This window comes from Myodes glareolus, chromosome 15, assembly GCF_982192425.1.
Source record: "Myodes glareolus chromosome 15, mMyoGla1.1, whole genome shotgun sequence".
Lineage (NCBI taxonomy): Eukaryota > Metazoa > Chordata > Mammalia > Rodentia > Cricetidae > Myodes > Myodes glareolus.
Genome location: NC_142040.1, coordinates 41597625 through 41625239, shown reverse-complemented (window position 1 = coordinate 41625239; position 27615 = coordinate 41597625). Strand labels below are relative to the sequence as shown.

The 27615-nt window shown below is 42.6% G+C and overlaps 2 protein-coding genes and 2 long non-coding RNA genes across 7 annotated transcripts in view; 2 read left to right on the top strand and 2 right to left on the bottom strand.

The window, feature by feature from the left end:
• Itga2 (integrin subunit alpha 2) overlaps positions 1-4422 on the top strand; it is a 104682-nt gene extending 100260 nt beyond the window's left edge. Inside the window, exon 30 of the mRNA XM_087896894.1 lies at positions 319-4422. Within this exon, the coding sequence (XP_087753020.1) occupies positions 319-399 (81 nt within the window). The 3' untranslated portion in view covers positions 400-4422. The remainder of the gene's footprint in view (positions 1-318) is intronic.
• Positions 4423-8135: 3713 nt separating this feature from the next.
• Positions 8136-19228, bottom strand: Mocs2 (molybdenum cofactor synthesis 2). 4 transcript variants are annotated; one of them, XM_087896897.1, is made up of 6 exons: positions 19099-19228; positions 18114-18235; positions 13430-13557; positions 12517-12667; positions 11373-11496; positions 8136-9285 (listed from the first exon to the last, which is right to left on the bottom strand). In XM_087896897.1, exons 1-6 carry the CDS (start codon positions 19114-19116, stop codon positions 9217-9219), a joined length of 612 nt encoding a protein of 203 aa, XP_087753023.1. In that variant the 5' UTR covers positions 19117-19228; the 3' UTR covers positions 8136-9216. The 4 variants fall into 4 exon arrangements, with proteins under 4 accessions (XP_087753023.1, XP_048299012.1, XP_087753021.1 ...); XM_048443055.3 differs by lacking the exon at positions 19099-19228 and adding an exon at positions 16846-16990; XM_087896895.1 differs by lacking the exons at positions 8136-9285; positions 11373-11496; positions 12517-12667 and adding an exon at positions 16846-16990.
• LOC125406198 (uncharacterized) lies at positions 18682-20465 on the top strand. Its single transcript, XR_015735004.1, has 2 exons — positions 18682-18975; positions 19324-20465. It is a non-coding gene; the product is annotated as an uncharacterized LOC125406198 (long non-coding RNA).
• Positions 20466-24007: 3542 nt separating this feature from the next.
• On the bottom strand, positions 24008-27501 carry LOC148119682 (uncharacterized). Its single transcript, XR_015735002.1, has 2 exons — positions 25575-27501; positions 24008-25112 (listed from the first exon to the last, which is right to left on the bottom strand). It is a non-coding gene; the product is annotated as an uncharacterized LOC148119682 (long non-coding RNA).
• Between the last annotated feature and the right edge of the window lie 114 nt (positions 27502-27615).

Genomic DNA, 27615 nt, shown 5'->3' with positions numbered 1-27615 from the left:
TTGAATGGCATGGTACCTCTTGCCATTGAGAAAAGAAATGCAAGGTTGTTTGTGCTTTCTGACACAAGTCTTTAAAAAACCAAAAAGGACTTAGTCTGCAGTCTGTGCACCAGTTCCCCCAAATGTCCAGGCAGTCTAGAGGGGATACAGAGAAGCGGGCAACAAAGCATGAGCAAGCCATGGATGGTGATGTCATTCTTTTCATTGTTGGTATTTTCTGAGCCCGGTGTGGTGTGGATACATGTGTTTCTTGGCTAATGACCAAATCAAAGTATCTGTAGTCACAGGGAGGTAACCAGCTATGTTGTTACCTTACAGCTTGGCTTCTTCAAAAGACAATATAAAAAAATGGGCCAAAATCCAGATGAGATGGACGAGACCACAGAACTCAACAGCTAAACTCCCAGCGGACACCGCGGCATGGCGGCTGGCGACATCCCAGCTACGGTTCACTATGTGATGAACGAATTGCTTTGACAGTCCAGTTTTAAATAATTTAATAGGCAAACTAGCCTGACAATTTTAGAGTAAACTGCTGGTCAGTTGGGAATGAAGACATTGTGGGTGGAGGGTAGGGCTAAAAAAAACAAAGACATTATACAGAAAGAGGAAAAAAGTAATTTTAAAACTGGCTAGTCCAGTGCTTACATGCTAACGTGTATGTGTCGAGAAGACAGGCTGAGTCTATGCATGACAAGCCTTCAAGAGAATTGTAATATTTTTCAGATGGGGGGTGGGAAAGTTCATGGGAATGCTCTTTTTAATTTTATTAGAAATAACAATAGAAGTGAAAAAGTACCTGATATGCATATAATACATAATGCATATTATATATGTTATATTATTAATATAGCATATAAGTATGTATTACATATATAACTGTGACATAAATTATATTGTAAATAATATATCTATATTATACTGAGTGTTTCCACATATATATTACTATAATATATATGGATGTTTATTGAAAAGAGAGAAAACCAGCATAGATTGTTTTTTTCAATTTATGCTGTTCATTCAAGGTTGCCACAAAGGATACTTTTAAGTGATAATATTATTTATAAACTAGGTTTTTTTAAGAAAAAAAAGAGTCTTGCTATTGTAGACATTAATTTCAGCTACTCAGGAAGCTGAGACAGGAGTCCGAGTCTGGGGTCTCCCTGAGTTGTACAGTGAATTCAAGGCTATCCTGGACAACTTAAGGAGACCTTGTCTCCAAGCAAAAAGTGAAATGACGCTGGGGCTCAGCTTAATCACAGAGAGCTTGCTTAGCAGGATCTTTAAAAAATACACAAAACTTGTTGCTTTCTTTCATGTCCTGACTGCCCCTTCTGAGTACTATCTTTACTATAAACATGCTTGAATTCCAAGAGAAATACAGTATACATATATATATATGTGTGTGTATGCATGTATATGTATATAATACATATATGTGCACACACACAATACATATAATATATATGTGTATATATACATATATAGAATACTTACAGATAAATATACCAATTACTAAAAAATAAAACCACAAAGATCGTGCTGTGAGAGGAACAGTTTAAAAGCCAAGGCACCAAAATTTACTAATACCCTCTACTATAACAAGTTTATACTATAACTATAACTGTCTGCTGGGGCCATCCTGACAAAGGAAAGGGGGAGAAACGTTCCTCTTAGGAATAGCAAGATTTCTCTTTTAGTTGACTAGCTGGCTGGACGGGAGCTAGTGGATTTGCCAGAGGTGAACAATTTCTTTTGCTAACTGCCTCCCCTGCCTCTCCCCTTCCCTGTTGCCCTTAGTGACAGAAGTCCCCAGTGGCCTGCCTTTCCCCCCAGTAGTTACTCCCTCTCCTTTACCAGCCAACCACATCTCCACTCCACAAGTCCCATCCTGCCCCCACACACTACCACAGTGTGGGGATGAGAAAGTCCCCTTTAGTTCACACACCTGTGTGGCTACTCATACACGCCTCAACTTTAGGGAGCTATTTTCATTTGCTGCTACACAGTAAGAAAACTACGACTGGACTGCAGCTGTCACAGTTATACAGAAGGTCAATGGAACAGCTCAGAGATTTGCAGGTTGGACGAGCAGCAGAGCCTCTCTGCTTGACTCAGGCAGGCAAAACTCTTCAGCCCCGACTCTGGAAACTCTGACTAGGTCGGGCTGATAGAAAACCCAGTGATCTGCATTTTGACAAGCACCCAGGAGTTGTAATGTAAACAGACTGTGCTCCAGGGAGTTGCACACCCTTCTCCACCCTTGGCACATTATTTCAGAGCCTATACATTCTCCAGAAGAGCACCGGAAAGAACAACAGTAGACGCCACTGTCACACACTATATGCATAAAGCTTTGGCCAGTCCCTTAACCTTGAGGAACTTCATTGTTCTCATTATGAAAGGGGAAGTCAGGGTTAGGGCTCAGCAGTGACTCAATATTAAAAGTTAAACATAAGGATTTCCTACTATACAACCTCCAAGAATGGTGCCTAGGGAGGTCAGAGGAAAAACAGCTTGTCCGGGTGTGCATGGATGGCCCTGACTGTCCCCATGGCCAGGCCCCCGAGTGGCGGTCCAGAGCCAACTGGACCAGTTATTGGTTTACTTCATCCTTGATTAAAGCCAAACAGAAGGGGAAAAAATATTAGCTGCAAATGTCAGGGAGGCACAGTGAAACCAGCTTGGTACTCTTAGTCACGTGATCCAGGGTCCAAGTCTTTTAACAGCTGCGTGGAGGCACTGTGGCATTCTAGCCAAAACTTTAGTTTGGAGTGGAGAAACCAGGTTGACAGAGAATCCTTAAAAACCTACTACACACACACACACACACACACACACACACACACACACACACACACGTTTTCTAGTGCACTTTAGGAGTACAGTTCCTTTATTTTACTGCCTCCCTCTCCTTCTATAGGCAGTAAACCCGGGTTATCTACTACTGTGCACACAGAGCTTGAGACCTTTGACAAGCCTTGGCTTAGGTCATCAGCTTTGATTAGTTTGTAAGGGGTAAGGCTGGCTTATGACTAAGACTTAAACACAGTTTCTAAACCATTTCTCACACTAGCCCAGGAGTTGTGACCTTGCCATACTGTAATTCTGGAGCAGGCAGTTTCATGAGGGGAGGAGCTGTCTTGCTCCTCACAGGGTTTTCAGCAGCACCCTTGGCTTTTACCTATTCAAAAAAAGATTGAATCTTCCCCCGGGGTCCTGACACCAACAAATGTCCCCCACACCCAGTCTTTACTAAGTGGCTCCTGTATCTTTCAAGAAATTTTAGCAAAGATGAATGTTCTCAAGAAATTATTGGGGGCAGATAGGCAGGGTTGGGAAGGAAGTTATGTGGTACATTCAACTCTATCTTTGCTTTAATAGTACGTATAGGACTCAAAAGATGTCAGGTTAAAATTTCCATTTCATAAATGGTGGATCACAAAAATATGTGATCTTAAAAACTTGAGTTGCCTCCTGCATGCTCAGCACACAGCTCTATAAAGAACAGCAAGGTAAAATAGTGTAATAAAGGAACTGGACTCATTTAAAATTATGCATCACTCATTTTAGCACCTAACTATGAATGCCTAACTGGTCAGATGTTTTTCTAGCTAGCAGTGTTATTTTTATAAGACAGTGAACCTTGCCTTTAACTGTGAAAAACAAAGAAAACTGAAGCCAATTTATGATAGTCACACCGTGATTATTCTAAATTATAAAGTATAGTCTTATGCTGCATCTATCTTGATACAGGGCTGTAATCTAACCTGTAAGAATCTCATTAAGACTTCATTAAAGAGAAGGCAGGATTCTTAGCAGAACTCCCTCATCCATCTCCTTACACACACACAGTTCTACACATAATCCCTGAGCACTATGCCCTTTATGTACATTCAGGAAGGTTCATTTTCATTAACACGAAAGAGTAAACACCCAGCATTAAAAGATAAACATGGGGGCAAATTTGGGAGTAAAATATTTACTACTTTGAATTTTCAAGTACAAAGATGTAGTCAATGTGTAAATATATAGATTGTATTGTATGCACTTGGTTTTGGCAAATGAAGCCAAAATGTAAATGTATATATTGCACAAGCATAGTAGAATTGTGTTTTTAAAGGAGGAGAGTGTCTCATTCCCTCCACACAGGATTAGTAATCTTGCTGAGATGTAATGTTTGCAGGTTTGAACTAAATGTGCTTTGCCATTTTACTCTCCCCAAAAGTAAATAAGATGAATTGTACCCCAATTTGGTGAATTTATTTGATTTCTTAGAAACAATCAAATTATAGTAATTGACATAAATAAGAATTTTCCTGATATCAAAGCACGAGAGTCAGACAGAAAAGTCTTATTTAATTGTAAATCGCTCTTTTCCTAACCTGTTGTTAAATATCATTAAAAATGTTTTGAAAGTAAGCTCCTCTACTTGGGTTTTCATTGCAAAGTTACACATTTCAATACGTCTTAGGGAGTCCTTTTGCTTCAGAACACATTCAAGATTCAATTTAAGAAGACACGGGCTGTCAGTAGCCTAAGTTTGTGGCCTGACAGACGATCAAAGCACGGTACCTCACACACACTAAAGAAAGGAAGCTCAATAGACCAGAAGCTCGAGAGACCGGAAACTCGATAGACCGGAAGCTCGATAGACCCGGAAGCTCGATAGACCCGGGCACGCAGACTGCCGTCACTATGTGCACGGCAGGGAGAATGTGACCGTGTTGCCTTCTACGCCAACGCTAAAACATCTCCGACTCTGGTATCAGGCAGATTCCTTCATGTGAATACCCACCCCAAAAATGTATAACTTTCTATAAAAAAAAAAGAGTATATGAGATTAAAATACAAGCTAGAAAAGAAAATTTGTTGCTACTGTTGTTTTTAGTTTTTTGTTTTATTTTTCTTTACAGAAAGACCCATATTATTTCTTTATTCAAAAATTTTCCGACAATGTATTTCAACCACACTCTTTTCCCCACTCAACTCTTCCTAGACTCTCCCACCTCCCTACTCAACCAACTTTGGTTTTGTTTCTCCTCTCTCTCTCCTCCCCCTCAAAAAAATAAATAAATAAAAATAACACAGAAAAGCGTGGAACCCACTTTGTGTTGGCCAACTACTCCTGGGTGCAGGGTCTGCTCTGGTGTGTGGTTGATGTACCAAATGACGCTCTATTAAGTTTCCATTTCCCAGCAGAGATAATTGAAAATCGCTTATTGCTCAGAGCAGGGCTTCCTTCCTATCAATGGCTTTTAAAAACCTGTATGAAAGCCATCATCTTGCCCCATACAGGTAACTGTATAATAATTACTGTTCTATATTAGTACTAAAAACTACAAACAAACCTTTTGGTTCTGGTCAGCATTAAATTTAAGTCACTCACAATTATAGGCCTGCATCTACTGCCCTCTGCTGGATGATTCCACTAACTACAACACACCACCGACTCAAATAGCTACATTTGCCTACTGGTTGGTTTCACATCTGTATGTGGTGCGACTTACATGTCAGGTGTGTATAATTTGAGAGATAGTATGTGCAACCAACAGCACCAGTACTTAACACCACCACGAATATTTAGCTGAATGCTATAAGCTCATGCGTTCGGTGAGAAAGCCCTTGATCTCATGGAGTTGAAGCTAGTGTGTCGTACCTCAGGTGGCATCAGACACCATAACAAAACCTAGGCCGAGGAAAATGGACAGGAGTCCACTTTTAAGCAGGGTAGTCTGTGAAGGTTCTCTGTGCTGATAACACTCAGAGACTGGAACAAAGACAAGAAGCAGAGTACATAAATCTCACCAGGAAGAACAATCTAGAAGAGGCAAGAGCAGCTTGCCCACACCAGCCACAGCAATGGCTGGAGCAGGATGGGAGGTGGGGAGGAAGGTTGCGATGTTGGATAGCAGAGGTGAGAACGCTGGAGTCTGGAGGACCCCAGCACCGTGTGAAGGCCCTTATAGAAACATAGATGAGTTAGGCTGGAAATGGCAGAGAGGCAGAATGACTGTTAGGTGACGGTTGAGTCCACAAGGCCTGGCCCATGAAGGGGAAGTAAAGGAACTGGATTCAAAACTCACCCAGGAATCCTATTAGCCAAGACATTCGTACTCAGAAAGTCAAAACCAAGATCTGAACGACTGCTTTTTAACCACTGTCTCAAAACATTCTGAAGACATGTTGCGACTCTACAGATCATATCCAAAAGATAAGAATCTGGAGACTACATCAGTGACTGAACATCTGCTATTACTTTTGTGTTTTGTTTGGAGATTTTCAGCTCACGATTATCGAGCTTCTTGTGGAAACTCAGTCACGACCAGTCATGGTCCAGAGCACGCAATGTGCTAGGGCTGCTGCTGGTTTTGAAGGTTACTCTTCTAGTTTAACAGCCAGCTGGCAATGGTTGCGTGCGACGGTGACATCAGCCTTTAATCTCTCAACCACCAATTAACTCTGCCACTCCTGAGAAGTCAGGGACTAAGGAATAAGGAAGATCCCTTTGAATTCCAGTGCCATGCACTATAAACTTTCAAGGATGCTTCATTCTGGTTCTTCCAGCGCGTCCCAAATCTAATCCCACATGTTCATGCTGGAGACTTAAAAGCACAGGAGCCTAGGTCACACACAGCATCAAGCCTACTTAATGAAGGCATGATTCTTTAAAACCACTTTTAATGTCTGGTCTGCTCTATACTCTTGAAAAACATAGTTACCTTCAATAAAGGCCTTTTAAGAGCATTTGAAAAGTAAATCTTTTTTTGTTGGTTTTGGTTGGTTTTGGTTTTGGTTTTAGAGACAGGATTTTTCTGTGTAAGCCTAGTGTCCTGGAACTCACGACGTAGACCAGGTTAGCCTCAAACTCACAGAGACCCTCTCTAGTGGTGAGATCAAAGGTTTGCACCACCACTCAAACTAAACTCTAGTAGAGATACCTTAGAAATGGAAAGTATCTCACATTAATGTTAACATCAGGGGTGTAAAATCCTAGGCATATACACAGTAGCCCAGTAACCTAATGTGTTTTCAGGGTTAGGGTAATTGACTCCAACACCCAGTTCTTGACACAGACGCAGACTAAAACCTGTGGAAGGAAAGGAAGGTTCTAAAGTGAGAGGCTGAGATAGCCAGACTACCCTAAATCACTAGTGGAAGTTTATGGTATAAACGGAGTTTCTCTGTCCCACCGGTTAAGAAAAATCCTCCTCACAGGCTCACAGAAATCCAATCAAGTCAAATTAAATCGAATTAAAATTCCCATGTTTTAATAATTGCAGCACTCTCAGGTGGCCGAGAGTATAGGGAGCACATGCAAAACCCATAACCAAGTGTTCCTCCTTAGGCCTCCCACTTAAATACACTGTAATACCCCTGGGGAGGGGTCAGGACCTGGCATGCTGGGATTTGGAATCCAGACCAATGCAACTCCCAGGCCAGGGGGCTGGGATGGATGCAAGGGCCTGGGGTGACGCTCCCAACTTAACATCACACCACCCAGTCCCACAGCTGCTTCCAAATAATCACCCAGAGGCTTACATTAGTTATAAATCTTTGGCCAATGGCTTAGGCTTATTACTGACTAGCTCTTACATTTAAATTAACCCATGATTAATCTATGTATTGCCATGTTGCCATGGTGTTTGCCCGTTTGCTGGCATGTTGTTTCTTGGGTGGCTGCTGGCATCTCTCTCTACTTCGCCCTCCTTCTGCCTGAATCTCTATTTGGCTTTCCCACCTAGTATTATTCTTCCTGGCTACAGGTCAAATCAGCTTTATTTATCAACCAATGAGAGCAACACATATTCATACAGAAAGACTATCCCACAGCAGGATGGAGATTTTTTTCTCTTCCAAGTGTCCCTCTGACCCAATAATTAGGAGTGAACCAAGGAACAGAGACCAAGCAACCAAGAAATCCCTGAGAATGCATGGCTATCCTGTTACTCACAGCCATCAAGAAAGACAGTCTTCTCATGATAACAAAGATGTGGGACAGAGGTGGGAGTCTGTCATACGATCAGCTTTCAGAAAACATTTGTTGAATATATGAGCTAACTAGGTAAAATGTGGTCTTCAATATAGTGAATAGGATTACTAAACTTACTTAGAAAGAAAAAAACGCTTCAATCTAAGTGTTTAATGGTAGTCTTTATTCTTATCATAAATGCTGCTAATTCTAAGATGACATCTATCATCCAACTATGCTGGAATTTTAAATATTTAGGAGCTCAGAATGCACCTGAAGTCGCCCCCTACTGAAGCTACAAAAACGACAGATGTGTTATTCATCTGGGTCATGATGACCACAACACAAGCATCCAAACACCACATTATAGAACTTAAATACATTTTACTTATCAAACATAGGTCAATAAAGCTGAAAAAAATTCATAACAAATTGTAAGGTACTTTTGTACTCGGGCCTGCCACGATAGCTTGACCCATCAAAAACTGGATGTCTGGTATAAAAACCTTGCAGAAAATTTAATTTGTTTAGTAATAACTTCACACAAGCTAATGTCATATAAACATTATGAAAACTATCCAAACTATTTTAATAAATAATCACATAATCTCCCTAAGTAGTTGTGGGCCAACTTTCAAACATCAGATACCACTTTAACACAAACCATTTTGCTGCTAGTTAGTTTTACAACAATTTTATGCTAATTTTTAGTCATAAGGATACTGATAACTATGAAATATAAAAAGGTTTACTGTATAATTATAGATTCTGAAGTCACAGTGGTCTCTGTAATATAAAATTTCTTAGATATTATCACTGAATATAAACAAATAGAATCTACTTTTAAGCTATTTAAAATCTTGATTTATTTGGTTTTACGTTTAAGTTATGTAAAATATATAATATCAAAACTAACAATGACTTTCTGATCCTGCCGATCGTTTGTAAAACATGCCTGATAATGATGCTGTCAATATCCAATGAGACAGGGAGGTCTTCCTGGGACAGATGACCATAAAAGGGAGGACACAGCCCTTGTGAGCTGGCTACAACTGGGAGTTAGTCTCAGAAGAATGGTCCAGCAGACACTTCATCTCATATTTTAGTCAAGCCATTTCTTCCCACCTTTAGTTCCTGCAGCCCCTCATCCCACACGCTCATGCATTCTTCTATTTTTCTGTTAGTATCACCTAAGAGATTGTTTGCCACATTTAAGATTTAGGGCACCGCCAAACATCCAGTGACTAATTTGCAGCAGCCCAGAAGCACTCTTTGTTTCTTTTCCAAGATGATGCTGATTCTTCATATATTTCCTAAAAAACAGAACCACGGCAGGTCTTCAATATGAATTAACAAGAGAGAATAAAATACACTCAGACAGGTCAGACAAGAGAACAGGACATCCATTTCTACCACCCACCACCTTGAACAATCTAAGCGGCACTTGTATGAACACAAACACAGATGACAGGCAGAAGCTGTCACAAGATGTAACTAGAGAAAAGAGTAAGCAACTCCATCTGGGCTGCCTGCTCTACTTTTATCTATTAGCAGGTAGATTAGGAATGAGAAAATGGAAGGCCTTTAGCTTCAAACCCTTTCTTCTTTCCAAACTCACTGACCTGGACGTTCCTAAGATGGGAGGTGGGCTGGCTTTCCACCAGCTATGAGGTTATATGAGAAGCTGGCAAGTGTTTTCCACAGGCCTGTGCCGCTGCCCGCTGACCTCTGTGCAGTGCTCCCTATCTGCCTGCGATTCCTTGCCTGTGTCTCAGGAGATCTTCAAGTGTGTGCTAAGCAAAGAATCAGACTGGAATGCAGACAACCCAACAGGAAGAGAAAGGTTACAGCCTCTTCCCACACTGGCCAAATTTCATTTCTACAGCGAGAGAAATCCAGATTCAACTTCCAACTGCCCCTAAATTCATCCCTGTCATTCTCACTTCTCCTCTTCCCCCCCTCCCCTCTTCTTGTCCCCTCTTCCTCTCACCCTCCCCTATTTCTACTACCTTGCTAATTTGCCTTTTCTGGGTCCTCTCAGTTTCCTCACAGCAGCTATTTTAAATGCGTGGCCTGAAAGGTGTGTACTGCAGACCACGGGAAGTCACTAATGCCTTGTCTGTTCCTGGATAAGGTCTGGGTCCGCTGCTCCCCTTCATTGCCTCTGAGCACCTACACGTTCCCATTTCTCTACAGACCAGGAAGCAAACAGAAAGTCCAGCTATTCCTTGAAGAATAAACCGAGGGCATTGCCCACCACTGCCCCTTGCTCTCAGTTGCAGGGCTAGCCCCTGGCCCCCATCTGCTGTCTTGACTGTCGGCCTGCTCCTCTCCAGTGAAGACACCAGCCTTGCTATCTGGCTTGAATCTCATTTGGAACGCTCTCCACTCCTCTTCTGTGTGCAGACTTGCCTCCTATTCTCTCAGAATCACGAGGTCTTTACACATACCTTGTCCTGTAATCCCAAAGTAGTTCCTAAACTCTAGCCCACAGAGAGGATCAGATTTTACCCGGAAAATACATTCACTGAATTTCCCAGACCCTGGTTCAGGGTCCCACCTCATCATCTTTCCCACTGGCTGAGGCCAGTCACTCTTCTGAGGATAGTCCTGGCCTTGTATGGCTCTTCTGATCCTTTGAGCATGCATTAGTTCCTTGGCTTTGGGAACAGCCACACTGCTAAGGGAATTCTAGACTCAGATGTGTAAGTACATATTTCCAAGATTTACAAGTATAGAACTGTCTGCAGAACTGTCAATGTTGCTGCAGTCGGGGGTGGGGTAGGGGGTGTCCCTTCAGAATGCTCCATTTAACCAGAAAATTACTCATTCTTGCTTAGCTTGATTTATTGGCAGAAAAAAAAAAAACGAGAGAATGTCCTATCACTGCTTCTATTTTACATGCATACATATACATAAATTGGGGATGAGGTCTATGTAGCCTAGGAGAGAATAAAGCTTGTGATCGCCCCAACAGTGCTGAAAATGGAGATGTGCACCATGGCTGGTAACATTTTCTCAGATATACTATCCACCCTAAGAAAGAACCACTACACAAAGGCTCCTCTGCCTGAAGGGGTTTCTGTTGTAGCCAGAGACTAAGTGGCTGACGTCATTCTCACTCTCCTCTAGTAGAACAGAGTCCTTACTGAAAGGAGATTACCTTATGAACTGCAGGAAGAGTGTGGACTAGAAATTCTATCTGCGAGCACTCGTGGAGGCCTTTTCCACACCACGCATTCCTTGGGGCATATATTTTTTACGCTTAAACTTGGAAAACAGGCACATCATAAATGCACCATTTCAGATAAGGAAAACCAGATTCTACAGGCATGCAAGGCATATGAAGCCAAATTCTGAAGCCCTCTTACTTCACAAATGAGCTATTTCCGTCACTTACCTTTTTCCATATGGGCACCTTGGCTTTCAAAGAATCGATGGCATAGCTCACAGCTTCCAGGGACGCGGCTCTGTGAGCCGAGGACATGGCTATGATGGTGCTTGCTTCTGATACCGGAACCAGACTTTAACAAGATGATGAAAACAATTACTATCATCTCCTGATTCACATAGTAGAGAAACCACTGAGGGAATGGGAAAATCTGCTTATAAGTTAGAATTATAATGTAATTCTCTTTTATTTAAATATCTAGCTTAACTAGAAAATGGCCATTCATGTCAGTTATAGTCAGTGGAAATTAGCAGGTATCCATAAAACTTCTTTATGGGGACTAAGAAGAAAAGGTCTATTCCTTCTCTCTTTAATTCAGTGATTCTCAACCTTCCTAATGCTGTGACCCTTTAATACAGTTCTTCATGTTGTGGCAACCGCTAAACATAAAATTATTTTTGTTGCTACTTCATAACTGTAACTTTGCTACTGTCATGAACTGCAACGTAAATATCTGTGTTTTCCAATGGTCTTCAGCAACTCCTGTGGAAGGGGCATTTAGACCCACAGGTTGAGAACCACTGCTCTAACTCAACAGCCATCTAATTCAAACAAGGTACAGTGTAAGATGGTATCTAAAGACTAAAGGGACCACACACACTTAATATATAATTACAAATAATAAATATCAATTAATCTTAAGCAACAGAAGTGGCAACATTAGCATTAGTAATTAGTAATAAAATTATAGCTAATAACAAAATAATGACAGATGTCTTAACTGCTGGCTTCTTTTAAAATGCCACTGTTCTTGGTAGTAGAAAAATAAACTGTTTATAACAGCTTCAGACCTACAGTCAACTTTCAACACACGCCAAGCCCAGAGCCCAGAACAACTGTCTAAGGGCCTTGGGGATTTAAGCAGGCATCGCTGCAGGCACTCGGGCAACCCGAAGGTCTTCACTAAAGCAGAAGGGGGACCGAGGGCACCCAAAGCTGCCGTCCAATAAGCAGTCAAGGAAGATGCTGGGAGACCTCTCCGCTGTCCTCCAGGGGAAAAGCACAAGCCTTCCTTTCTCGTAAGAGACAGTCAGTATCAATATACAGACAAAAAGCAACCAAATTCAACGTTCAAAAGATAAGGAAATCCTACCCAAGTCGATGGAACACCGCGATGTGTCTGACTGGCCATTTCTGCCTGATATCAAGACAAATTTTTCTGATTTCATTTTCTGCCATCGGTAGGTAAGCTTCATATTCTAAACTAATGACTTTTTTGCCTTCAAAGTTATTTCTTGTAGTCCCTAAAAAAGCAAAACAAAGATAACCACACAATGAAAATAACATTTTTCCTGTACTAGAAATACTTCATTTACAGATTTTTTTTAAAAAAAAGAATTGTTTCTAACTTACAAACAAGTATTGTATATTTGTCTAAAACCTACTTTAAATTTTCTACAGGAAAAACCTGATTAGGAGAATAAATGATTATCATCTCCATGATGATTAGGAAATAATAATAATCAAGCAAGCTCCCTGAAAGTATTCATATTCCAAAACAGGTTGCGCTCCTCTTCTTACCAATAGTGTTTCATACTTAAACAAAAAATAGATGTGTTCCCAGTATTATCAACAAATACATTTTTACCTCAATATTTAAAAAATGCAATTTTTTCTCTTAATGTTGACTTTTACCATGCCTTTATTATCCCTGTAATTTAATACAGCTTGTTAATCAAAAAGTAACTAAGATAAAACCAAAACTGAGCCAGGCAGTGGTGGTGCATGCCTTTAATCCCAGCACTCAGGAGGCAGAGGCAGGTGGATCTCTGTGAGTTCAAGGCCAGCCTGGTCTCAAAAGCTAGTTCCAGGACAGGTTCCAAAGCTACAGCGAAACCTTGCCTCGAAAAACCACATACATACACACACACATACATACATTTCTGTCCACTTTCAAGGGCAATCCTGGTTTGCCACTCAGTACCCTGCGCCCTCTACTGTTGACATTAACACAGAAGTTATTGTCACTAGTTCCTACTCTGCAGCAGAGAAAATCACAAACTCACCCACAAAGAGAGATACCGCACCACACTGCGGGGAGATGACCAACTGAGAGACTTCATCCACTGACAGCTTCTCCATAGTCAACAGTATTATGTCTTTAGGTTTCTCTTCAACCTCATCCACATCTTTCCTGGAAATAAGATGTCAACGGCCTTCAGTGAGAGTATCAGAAGTAACACATAAGACTTACATGTTGTTTCCATGTCCCATTTTTTCTTTATCAGGTGGGAAGAGGAGGATTTGATCTGAATGATAAGTTCAAAGTTTTAACAAACTAATACAACTATTACTATCCCTCATTAGTCTACGGTAATTCTACATGGTCCTAACCATTTACATGTGTCCATATCATGTGCCCATATACTCTAAGAATGTAATTATTGTTCCTCTCTCTCATCACGAAACAATTGAGGTATCACCACTTTCATCTGTATGCATGTCATCACTAACCACTATGTAAGCGAGCCCCACAGCCAAAACATCACTAACCACTATGTAACTGAGTCCCACACCTAGAATACCACTAACTACCAAGTAACCAATCCCTACACTACCTAGAAAATCATTAACCACTACGTAAATGAGACCCACACCTACAACATCACTAACTACTAGGTAGAAGAGTCCCACACTTAGAACATCACCAATCACCATGTGACCAACTCCTACATGACTTAGAAAGTCACTAACCACTATGTGGCCAAGCCACACACCACCTAGAACATCACTAACCACTATGTATCCAAGCCCCACACCTAGAACATCACTAACCACTATATAACCGAGTCCCACACCTAGAATATCGCCAACCACCAAGCAACCAAGCCCACACCACGTAGAACATCACTAACCACTATGTGGTATAGGAGGTCCTTCTATCTTTGTGCTGCCTTCATTGATTAATAAAAAAACGGCTTTGGGCCTGGTGATAGGGCAAAAGTTAGGTAGGCGGGGAGATGGAACTGAATTCTGAGAGGAAAAGAGCAGAGTTAGGGAGACACCATGGATCCTCCGCCTGAGACAGACACTGGCTAGAATCTTTGCCAGTAAGCCACTGCCACATGGCAATATACAAATTAATAGAAATGGGTTAAATTAATATAAGAGGTAGCCAATAAGAAGCTAGAGCTAATGGGCCAAGCACTGTTTTAATGAATGTGGTTTCTGTGTGATTATTTCAGTTCTGGGTGGCCGGGACGAACAAGCGGCCTTCCTTGTAACAACTATGTGCCCACGCCCCACACCTAGAACACTACCAACCACCATACAACCAAGCCCCACACCACCTAGAACAACACTAACCACTGTGAACCCAAGCCCCATTCCTAGAACGTCCTTTTCATTTCATAGAATGTCATTTATTCAAGCAAGAGATGGGAAAAGAAAGGAGACAATGATTCCATAGGAACAAGAAACCCTTCACAATCTGGCTCGAGCCCAGTAGTCACGGAGGAAAGAAGGTAACGACTGTGACCTAAACTCTAGATATTGTGTAAAGTCTTTTTTGGTGTCTCATTTATTACCAAACAGTAATATGCAATGCCATATTTTATACTACACTGGGTAGTTTTATGACAACTTTACACAAACTAGAGTTATGTGCAAAGAGGTAACCTCAAACTTTCCATCCCAAATGGGCTGTAGGTAAGCCTGGGGGGCCCAGTTCACTGCAGCGAGGTGCAGCCCTTAGGCTAGTGGTCCTAAGTCTAAGAAAGCAGACAAGGCAAGGCAGGATGAGCAAGACGTGAGGAACAGCCCAGTAGGTGGCATTTATTTCTCCATGGCTTCTGTTGCAGTTCCAGCCTTGAGTTCCTCTCCTGGCTTCTCAGCACCGAGTATAGCCGGATAGTTCTAAGCAGACATAAAGTTTTCTGTTCCCAACTTGCTTCTGGTCATGGTGTTTCATCATAAGAACAGAAATCCTAAGACAAATGACTACGGGCCACAGACTACCCTAGGCACTGGTCTGCAGGGAACAAAAGCACAGGCTCCTGGCCTCAGAGTGCCCATATATGAATAGGACAAGAAAACCAACAAAGAACCACAGGTCCAGGAAGATGGCTCAGCAGGTAAAGATACTTGTCCTCAAGCCTAACTACCAAGTTTCTAGCTCAGAACATACACGGTGGAAGGAAAGAATCAATTCCTACAAGTTGACCTCTGACCTCCACATGCACCTTGTGGCATGTGTACATTCACACACAGACACACATACACATACACACACGAGGAATGCAAACCTACCACACTGATAACTTAATAGAAATAAATGAATTTCTGGAACAGGTCTTAGAGATCACAAAGGTCTCTCTAAAGAGGTCATGTTGCCAAGTTCAGACCTGAGAGATAAGAAGCAGGCACGTGAAGAAATGGAAACAGGGTGTAGGTGCTAAAGGGAGTGGCAAATGTCAAGACTCAGAACAACAAAGAACGTGATGTGCCCGGCAGCACAGGAGCAAAGGGAGAGGCTAGCCTGAGGGGGCAGGGACGAGGACCTTACACTATAGGCACAAGCAGTGTAATCAGAAATCCCGGGCCAGTTCATCTGATTAGAAAAATGAAAGAAGGCTCAGAGAAGTCATTAAAGATGTATTTGAAGTGCTGAGAATCCATGAAGTCTTAATCCAGTGGTGTTTCCCCATTACCCATCTTTAAGAAACTAAAAAAGGCACCTGACTCCCAGGATTTCTCAGGTTCTCTACACACCATCTGGGGTGCTCAGCCCCTTTCCACCAGTGCTTCGCAGCCTTCCCAAAGCTGCAGCCCTTGACTACATGTCCTCGTTCTGGGGTGACAATTTTACTTCTCTTATGAACTGCAATGCAAACATCTGATATGCAGGGCATCTGATACGTGATCCCTGTAAAAAAAAAGTCATTCGACCCCCAAAAGGGTCATGACCAACAGGTTGAGAACCACTACTTTACACCCTTTTGGATTCTGACAACACAGAACCCAAACAGGTCACCTATGTGCTTCCCACCATACGGATTCCCCTTCCCTCTGATAATACAAGACTACCCAAACTTAGCTTGCAGGTTCTAAAATCAGCTGAGAAGTCACTCAAACGAGCACTTTATGGACAGCGCCACCTCCCCTGCCCCCAAAGACGAGTTTCTTTCTTAACTCCTCTGAATTTGTTTTCCCACCATCAAAATACAAGCCTAGTAAGATCTCAGTAAGCAAATGTAAAATAAATACAATGAATGTGCATGCTGGCATTAAACCACTCACTCCGGAAGTGATGGGAGACAGGAGACGGTGTGCATCGGCGAAGCTACCCTGTTGATGCTGCATCAATACAGGACTAGTGCAGACAGACTCACAAAGAATATGCAGCAACATCACACCAAACACAAGTTATCCTGCGTAGGGTCCTGCAGCACCAGACTGGCTAGGGAAAAGAGATGCCACCCACCTAGCTGGCTCCGGTGCACTATCCTCCGCTAATTGGGGGGATGATGGCAATTTCGTCTCCAGGCTGAAGCCGGAGCTGCTCATCTCCCAGCTCGACATACTCCTGCCGGACAGCAAGTATCACCTGGTTTCTCACATCGGCCAATCTGAAAGAGAAACAGTCTGAGCAGAAGGGGCAAAGTGAACTGCACCTCACTGCTCCTCAGCTGCACCGAGGAACTCATCACTCACAAAGGCATTCATCTCACTCTCGTTCCGTAGAGGGCATATCCCTCGAAGAACACACTTGATGACAGAGATGTGGAAGGTTAGTATTTGCTGAAAAGCCGAGTGTTTGGTGGGGGAAAATAAACAAATACCCCCAAACTAGACGAGGCCAATATTTAAGCCGAGAGAGAGAGAGAGAGAGAGAGAGAGAGAGAGAGAGAGAGAGAGAGAGAGAAACAACAACAACAACAAAACCCCAACAACTTCCCAATCAGAACATGGTGTTTTCACAGGCCTAAGCGTAGACAGAGATAGTCTAGCCAAGACGTCTCCCACGAGGACAGTTGTGTCCCTGAAAGTAGGTAAAAGAGCACAAAGGTTGGCCAACTTTTCACTGAATGTAAAAGCAATCTGAAAGACTCCAGGGGAAGGATTTCTTTCCTGCTGAACACACAGGGCAGTTGCCTTCTGTTCCGAGCACTGAGTTCTGGGTCAAGCCTACTATTGGCATCCTGGGACATTGTCAAATAAATCCCCTTCTATGTCTCATCAGAGAAGGGCTTGGGGTGAAGATGATGACAGTTTCATTCAGACTTTCACAGGCCAGGAGGACATTTTTCAAATTTCATAAAAAGCCAAGCTCAGCAGCATGTAGTGTTTGTTGTATTTCTTTAAAAAAAAAAAACTCAGAAAAATTCAAATATTCTAAAGAAAAGGACAGAAACATTTACAGTGAACATCTTTTAAAAGCATCTTTAAAATTCTCACCTTAGGTTACAAAAGGTAGAACTTACATTTTCTGCCCTAGAAATTATAAAGATGGTGGTAAATTATATAAACAAGTCTAGGGGTATCCACTTTACTGTGTCTTTTTTTTTTTTTTTTAGAAAATTACCTGTAATGCTTGTTAAATATTTCTAAATATGGGAGTTTTAAGATTTCAAGAAAAATAAAACTAGTATTCTTATGTTACAACACACACATTCACATACACACACACACACACACATAATTTCCAAAACATTAAAGGGTCCATTCTGCGCATTCTACAACTTTAACTACCCAGGATGCAGAGTCTCTATCTCCTTCCACAGTTGCAACGCTTTGATTTCCTGCGGCACAGAAATGGTCTCCGAACGAACGCCAGCTATTTCAGCACTCTTTGCAAAATACAACACTTCAATCTGAAACAAGAAGGGATGCTTTAAATGACTCGCACTGGGAAGTTTCCAAATGTGACTGCTCATAAAACTTCAACATATCCACAGATTCGTATTCGAGGCAAACGTTTTAAACCCAGCTCTGATTTCTTCATACTTTTTAAACCTGTCACAAGCTTGTGTGGCACCATTAAATCTTAGTTCCTTTCCTTAGAAAACATGGCTAAATCTGACTCCAACTGACATAGAATTGATTCTTCCATAAATCATAAACACAGGTTCACTGTGTCAAGGAGTGAATTACACAAGTAAAATAAATAACTCAATCAGCAAAGGGCCAGCTTTGATTTCACGGTGGTCAAATGACCTTTGATTCCAGTCTGCATTTCGGTTAAGTTACACAATACACAAAACTTGGCATCCAGCAAGGCAAAAGATCTTGAATTACAGGATAAACTGGTACTGCCTAGGCCAAACCTGTGCAATCAGCCTGGGAACTAAGGGACCTGACCATGCAAAACTGCTCACTTGTCACTCAGTACCACTTAAGTCTCTACGCAATAATCACGGGGTCTGCAAATTATCCAGGGCCTGTCAATCCAAAAGGGATCGCACATGTCCTCGCGTTTTAATTTTTTTTTAAATTGTCTCTATCGAAATGAATCCATGAGGAATGACAGGAAAACAAAGTCTAGGAGCCTTTAGAAGGGAATCGGTCCTGCAGGCCCTGGACACCAGAGTTCGGAAACGGAACTTGATTTTCGGTGAGCTGCAGGCACAAGGCCCGGAGCAGGGAGGGGGTGGGGAAGGCAGGGCCTCTCGAGCAGGGCCGGGACTGTGGTGGAGCCCCGAGCCCAAACTAGCTCTCGCATGCATAAAACGCTTACCTGGCACCGTGGAATCATCCCGCTGCATGACAGAGAGCTGGTTTACGACCTCAGAGACACCGGCTGACTCAACGCGCATGCGCAGTCAGTTGCTCCTCTAGCGCTGGACCTACGCATGCGCACTCCGCCCCGCCCCGCCCCGCCCCGCCCCCTCTCCTCCCCGATTTCTAGTTTCACAAAAGTTCTCTGCTGCAGTTCACTTTATTTTGTGTCTCTGATCTGCAGGTCAGCTGGTGTTCCCGCTCTGCGGCCTTCCATCTCCATTTCTTCTCCTCTGAGGCCCTCCATCTCCATTCAGGGTGGGATTCGGGTTCTTCTCCCTGTCTGGGGACCATATCTGACTGACACTTCAGTGCTCTGGTCGCTCAGAAGTTTTTGAGTCAGCGACTCCATCCAGACTTCCTAGTCGCAAGTCTCTGCCGTAGCTGTCACAGGGGTACGTGGATTTCAGTGGCCCTGGCTGGGCACGCAGTCCTGAGAGAAGACTAAACACTCGTAAAGGTTAAACGGTAACTGTGTTCCAAATGTAATTCTAGGGGGAAAAAATCTTATGACAGTGGAAAGGGGCGTGTCAGAGGCACCTGCTGTGAGAAGTCTCACCCCAGAGATTCTTGTTCCAAATAAATTTGCCAAAATAGTAACAAATATGGGAGGGAGGGGCGTTTCATGTTTCTGTGTCAAGCAATAGTAGTGTAAAATTGGGTAATAAATTCCCAAGAGGAAAATAGTTTGTAAGGTGGGTGTTTCCAGTTAGAGGAAGGAAAAGAAATACTGGAGACCTAATAAGATTTATGATTTACGTCAACATATAGTTTGGTAAAGTTGCGAAACACTAAGGTTGAAGATTTATGCCCACATCGTGTTAGAAAGAGAAGGAAACTGTGACAGTCACCCTAGGATCCTCGGTGGCGTCCAATGACAGCAATATCTACAAAAGGCTAAAAAAATAAGGCACGGTTTAATGTGATTATGCTGCCGAACTGGAACATATACAGGCCAGACGCTATTGCTCCTGATTGGGAGGGGCTCAAAAATTATCCAAGAAGAACCCTTACTAAAAATTTTCTCGGGTAGCCTCAGAACTGAGTCATAGGCTAAAAGCACTGGCTATTCTTCCGAGGACCCAGGTTTAACTCCCAGCATCCACGTGGAAGCTTCCAACCATCTGGAATGCCAGTTCCGGGGGATCTGATGCTGTCTTCTGGCTCACCGGATTCCAGGTGCACAGGCGGTGCTCAGACATGCTGGAAAAACACCCACGCACATAAAAAAAAAAAAAACGACAAAAACCCCCTCTTTGGGAAAGATTTCATTAAAGAATGTGACTAAAATAAATAGCTCCATAATAAATTAATTATAAAAGCAAAGCAGGTTAAAGTTTTAATCCATTTAAATATAAAAAGTCAATTATGAGACCATGTTTACACTCTAAAGTGTTCCTGACATCAAAATACTATCATTTATTTTGAAAACAAATACTATCATTAATGAAAATAGCCAAAAATTGAAGTATGTAATTAAAAACCATCAAGTTTCTCTGTAGTTTTCATATTGATGCCTCTTAGTTTATAAAATTCTTATGGCTGGGGATGTAGTTTAGCTTAAAACCATAATCCACAGGCCTAAAAAATAAAATTTAAATAAATCTTTTAGGAGCTATGAAAACTGGTTTGTCGCTCTTTAATGTTGAGAATCTTGCTGTTTAGTTTCTGGGTTATTAGTGGGATGACTTTTCATGTTTCTTTGACCTCTTATACTTTGAGTTTCTTTTCATTTTTTTCCTTCATTGCCAAATGAATAAATGGCATACAACCCTATCTCTAAGCTCTGGATTCCAAGCAAGACTAACACCAGGATATTTTCATGTTATGCCAAAGGCTTTGTTGATATCTTAATTAAAAACTCATTAATTACATAAGTGGGTGATCAGAATGGACTATAATAAATTAATTAGGAACAGCAAAACCTCTTTAGTAGCAAGGTTATTATTTTGCTTAAGTTAGAATTTATTATAAAAAATGTCTAGAACCACCATTTTCTCCCTGTACTATAGAAATGACATTTATTTCTAATTTATATCCATTTTTTTAAAAGGCTAAATTCTGAGTCTAGAAATGTAGGCATATTTATGTTCTTCACAATAGGCTCTGTAAAGATTTTATAAAGATAACTTGATCTTGGGAAAGGGTTTTCAAAATGTGCATTTCCTTTTCCAAAATGAAGATTTCTCAGAAATGTCTGACAGGGCCAGGGTTCGTTGTAAGCATTACAGTGTGGATGGAAAGCTATCCTGGCAGCTGAGATACACTTTTTGAGGAGCACTACAAAGTCACTCTGCACAACACACCTCACACAGATTTATTGGGAGTGGAGAAACAGGAAGGTGGCTCCCCCTGCTCAGCTGAGAAACAGAAATAGAAGCAACCAGGATAGAGTATCTTGGGTGGGGTCAGGGTGCAGCAGTTGGGACAGTTAAGAGTATTCTGTGGGTAGAACCTGGCAGTTAGAGGTTCTCAGGGGAGGGACTGGCCACTCATGTGGCTCCAGGGACTTAAATCTGCTAGAGTTTCTAACAAACTTTGAATACAGAGGTAACTGCATTCCCTGTCCAAATAAAATTGTGTAATACTCTACCGTTACTATTACACGTTGTTGCTGTGCTGGTTAGTTTAAATATCCCCCCCCCCACACACACACACACCACAGCCTTGAATTACCTGGAAAGGAGTTTCAGTCTAGAAATAATGTAGATCAGGCTGGCTGTGGACATGTCTTTGCCCTGATTGATAATTGAACCATGCTTGTCATGGCATCAACCCCTGCTCTGGGCCTAAAACTTTAAGTGTGAAGGAAGTGCGCAGTGTGGTGCAGTAGCCCTTTCTGCTCTTCACCGTCGGTGTGAAGTGACAGGTAGCCTTGGGTTCCTGTGGCTGCTGTGACTCCCGCTGTAACTGGGAACCACAAGCGAAATCAATCCTTCCTTCCCTAAGTTGTTTTTGATCAGGGTGTTTTATTGGTCACAGAAAGGAGACTAGAACAACAGCTTAACCTCCGCTTGAACTGAGCCTCAAGTAAAATAAAATGTATTTTCTGTTTCTAAAAGTTTCTATTTCAGATTTGGTTTTGGTTTGTTTCTTGGGTTTCATTTTGATTTTTGGTCTTTCTTCGGGGGGGGGGGGTGCGGTTGGTTTTTGTTTTGTTGTTGATGTTTTTGAGACAGGGTTTCTCAAGCCTGGAACTCATTCTGTAGACTATGCCTGCTCAGGCCCAGAAATCGGCCTGTCACTGCTTCCTGAATGCTGGGGATTAAAGGTGTGTGCCACCACAACACCCAGCTCAAAGAACTTTTGAAAATCTGAATGTGTATATTCACCAAACATCTAAACCATGGCCTATTTCTATTTCTGTCCAAACATTTCTGTGATCTGTTTTTAGTCATTAAATCAAATCTATCCTCAGTCATCTTCTGCACATTATCAAGGATTCGCCCTGGAATGCCACTTGGCTTCACTGCCTAGAAAACATTTGAAGCCTATAATCATAGGCTATGCTAAAAATTATAGAGAAGAGATCTTCAAATCCCAGTCTCTATAGAACTCTTGGAGTATAACAGAATGTACGATCAGTGGGAATATTTCTGAAGATGTTTGGAAGCCAATATGAGATGGGTAAGCGCTGGACTAGAGTCTTTAAAGTATATCTGATGCCACTGAAAACCTGATGGCATGATAGTTATTCTTTGAAAGGCTCGCTTTACACAAATCCACCTGAAATGATACATCTTTACAGGTGACCCACAGTTTCAAATACCAATCCAAACAAATGACAATAAAGACAGATCTATCATTAAGGCATGTTATAAAGGCACACCTACTACAAAGACAAGCTATTATTGAACACACTTCACAATGTAAGGTGTTCCTTACACGGCACACCTTGTATGTGTACAAATATTATTGAGTTGGTTTTGATATCATATGAGAGTGTTTGAAAATATGATATAGCTGTTATATAATTTTATTCATTCATAATTTGTAAAGACTAAACCCCACATGAACTTCATATACTTGTTAGTTTATTGGAGGAAATAAAGTCAAAAGAAGCACACACATCTCTCCCTTGTAGCTTACCTACTTCTATTACAGATCTTTCACCTCGAAAAGTAGGTTGCGTGCTGTTAAGGACATTGTAATCATTTCCAAAGATGTTTTTGAAAGCCACTATGCAATCTTCCAGTTTGTAGGTGGAGTTTCTAGCTCCCGGAAAAAAATTCCATATATGTATATATACATACACACACATATATATATGTGTGTGTGTATGTGTGTATATATATATACATATATATATATACCAGATGCTCAGCACCTATATCCAATAACACCCCAGAAATCTTTAAAAAAAAAGGGGGGGTTCTAAACATGCAGAAATAGAGCCAAATGTGACTTCCCAGTCCCATATTTCTCAAGCCAGCAGTGAAACAGAGAAACATCTCCCATCTGCTGACTGTGGGCTTGAGCTGCCAGCTCGAGTGCCGCCAGGGCTCACCACGAATTAAGCTGCATGGCAGGTTTAAGTTTTGCTCATGCAGACAGAAAGGATTACAGATACACAATAAAGGCAGGTACAAATAGGAAAAAAGACTCTAAATGGATCACAGTGAGTGATCACAGGCTTGGGAGAGAAAATGAGAAATTATATAGACAGTCACAGAAAATAGTTTAAAAGTAATAAGTAAAACTATTAAAGAAAGAATAAAGTAATATAAAGGGGAAAAGCCACGTCAAGATGAAAAATACACAGAAATCTGAATCATGCATGTTATTGTGTTGTCTTTGAATTTTCTAATTGCTGCTGAAGTGTCCCGCGCTACCGTCTCGCCAGCAAGAACCACGCGGTACACATAGGATCCTTCTGCAGAAAAGCTTTAATGCCCCTTGGGAGAGCGGGCATCAGCCAACATGGCGGAGACCCAGATAAGATGGAACCCATCCCTTATATAGGAAACAGACCCTGCTTTGGACGTGTCACTCTTGGATAGGTCCATTGTTCCCAGTCCCAGGTGATGCCTCGGGAGTAGGCGGGGACTCAGTGGGAAATTACCGAGCACATGTGCGTTCACCTGGTGGTGAAGCCGGATGTCAGCGCCATCTTGATAATGGAGAATGTGGCTGCGGCCTTCTACATCTCCCCCTAATTTTACTTCTTTGCAGAAAGGCAACTCCCTAGGAAGGTAAAGATAGAGGTCGCACTTCCCAAAATGAAAACATTAAAATGGGCTTACACGGAATCTGTCCCTAGGCTCATGACACCTGGAGCCTATCCGGCCTGCCCTCTGCCAATTTTCTGGGAAAGGGAATATACGGCAGGAAACCCTTAAGCAAAGCGACTTATCTCTCAGAGAGGGCCATTCTCTGTGCGATGCTCTTCAGCTCAACAACCTTCAGGGCTAGCTAAGCCAAGCACTCCACCCTGTGCAATGGACCACAGTCCTAGGGGTGCAGGAGCTGGTTGGCTTAAACCTTACTGCTTTAACATAGATAGCCACATATCAGTAGAGGCCCCTGTTCCAGGGCAGCCAGCGCTTGTGCAATAACCACTTTGTCCCTACGATTTTGGGATTTGAGTCAGCAGACCATCCAGAGGAGAAACACTAATCCATAGCATAGGACTGTTCCAAAACATTTCCACCCCCACCCATTCTTTGAAGTAGGGGAATGAGGGATACGGCCCAGGACTGGAGTCCTACGGCCAGGCTTATAAATCATCTCTAGGATGGTATGAGGGGCCCCAGAGTCATATTGGTTGTAAAAAGTCGAGGAAACACCACCATCCTATGGCTGACTGGTAACAGCTTCGGGAAAGCTGAGAGTGTCCTCCATCGGTACTCTGTCATCCATCCTCAAAATGGCAGGAGGAACAGCAGCCAGGTCCTCAGGCGAATCCGTGTGTTGTGGATCACTCTTCACTGTTCGGGTCAATCGCTCTGGCAGCCAGAATGGGCTTTCTTGATCCTGTGGGAAGACACAAACAGCTTCCCTGGATCTCAATAAGATGGGATCCGGGCCTTTCCATTCATTAGAAAGCACATCTTTCCACTTAACCAAATCTTTGGGCCGCTGCGGATCCGAACAATGTCGTGTTGCAGCATTTTGGCCATTATCATCCAGATTTAAAAAATTTATGGTGAACAGAGCCATGGCGATGGCCGTTCTTGGCATCGGGGGCAGTTCCTTTATATTATTCCCCCCTTTTTGTTTAAATAGATATTTATCCAATTCTTAATTTGAATAACCATGGCATTTTGTAACCTGTCTTGAAGATACCCATAGTGTTTAGCAGAAATAACTGACAGGATAAGGGAAACTGATAGCAAGCAATAACTGACAAAACAAGGGGAAATCCAGCAGCATAGCAATGGCACAGCAACAACAACATTGTAATGTACAACAACAACATAGCAATAACTGACAGACCAAGGGCAGGAGCTGGACCATCCCTCAGGAACCTGCCAGCTCCGCAGCAATCAGGCCAGACAGCTCCATAGCAGAGGCTTTGTCCTCAGGCCTCTGGACAGATGAATCCACAGCATGAATAGTAGCATTTCTAGAAAAAAACAAACAAACTCTTCTCCCAAAATAACATTTAAGAGTATTAAAAAACTCAGTGTAAAAATTTAGCACAGTCAGTACTGGAAGTAGGCTGGTCTTGAACTTAGAGACCTATAGGTCTCTGTTGTAAAGAGCAATCTTGTTTGTCTGTGTCATTATAGTAGGCCTTAGAATTAAACCATTTTAAATCTGGCACAGATGAGATTATTGTTTTAAAAATATGAGAAAACCGTTTTCCTGTTTCCAGCCTGGAGTCCTAAGATAACGTGGCCATTGGGGAACCCATATGGGGATCTCTGTTTTTTACGGTATGGGCCGTGTTGCCCCAGTGGCGCCTAGGAAAAACCCAGGCCCTGTTTGTTGATATTAGATTTAAGATTTATTGGCTCCTGTATTCCTTGCTGGTACGGTGGCCTTGGGTTCCAGAGCCCGCCCGCCATCCAAGTGCTGTGCGCGGCCCTGGGCCTGCTCGCTGTGCGGATCCCCGTGTCCCGCTGTGTGGCTCCGCCTGTCCCAGGCCAGGAAGTGGCGGCTCCACCCCCAGGTGCCCCTGCCTTCCCCGCGGGGCTAGCCTCGTTTTCTGAGGTCTGAGGCTGTGTTGGTGGCGGAGTGTGGCGGGAGCCGACACCCAGACCAAGGCTGCACAGGCCGGCAATAACTCAAGGTCCGCGCCAGAGCCTGCGGCTCAAGGGGCCAATGGGAGAGGCGGCGAACAGGGCCGCTTCCCTACTAGCCAACTCTCAACATCTGTGCCACAGCAAAAGCGGCTGTAAACTCTCACAGATCCAGCCAACGACCCAATCACCCCCAAATCCAAGGGCCCTTCGCATTCATCTCCCTGCGGAACCTGAAACACCAGACAAGCCAAGCGTATACATAGCAATCTTTCAGGAGGACTTGAGTTCTTAAAATGCTAAGCAGTTCTTAAAAACTTAAGTCGCACTATGTAGATGTAATACGGTACTGCCTGTTTACTGCATTTAAACCTTAATTGCGCTTTTATTATGATAAATACGACCAGCCCTGCCTGAAGTTAGCATCATTTAGCATAGCCAAATGGAATCAGAGCCATATTACCCTCAGAGACCCTCACAGTTTTAGGTACATTGTAAGCCTTCTGGCCCGGCTGTCTGTGGCACCGCTGTGACATCCTCCAGGCCAGGCACCAACCGAGCTGCACCAATTGAGCCGGCGCAACGTGCTCCCCACCATAGCCACAGAGCAAAGCTCCGCTCCAGCTGCCCTCCAGCCCCAGCTGCACCCACTCCGAGCCCAAACCGGTGCACGGAGCAAAGCTGAACTCAGAGAAGCAGGCTTGAAAGGACCTCATTTAATCTTTAAGGGAATTTGGGCGTTGTTTAGTCTCTTTGGCTGCTTCCTGCTGTTATTGGGCCGTTGCATTCTTAGGGGTAAACACTACAACATTTCAGGAGGTCTCGGTGATTCAAACCACGCAAATCCCAAGTACACCCTTAGGCTCTCCTTTTCTGTGGAGACGAAAACAGAACCTCTTTCCCAAAACATCATATCCTTAGCAGTTTCTAAGTTTAAATATCTTTCTCCTATCCAGTACACAAAAGACAACACATATAACATAACATAAAGCTTTTGACCTTGTAAATCAGCCTTCTCCCCCATTTTTACTTTTTTTAAAATCACTGGGAGGTCCTTTTTAACTTATTTTCTTTTCTGTCTCCCCCATTCTTTACCGGAGGGTCCTTTTTAACTTATCTGGGTGCGCGCACAACCTCCCACTGCTGCTCAGTTTCTGATATGCTCTCTGGACTTTAGAGCGTACCTCTCTGAGCACGCATGCCTACAGTTCTGAATCCTCCTTGTGTCCAAGGGGTCTCCGGTGGTGCAAAGTTCTTCTTTTTCTTCTTCTTCCTCTTCTTCCCGGGTTTCG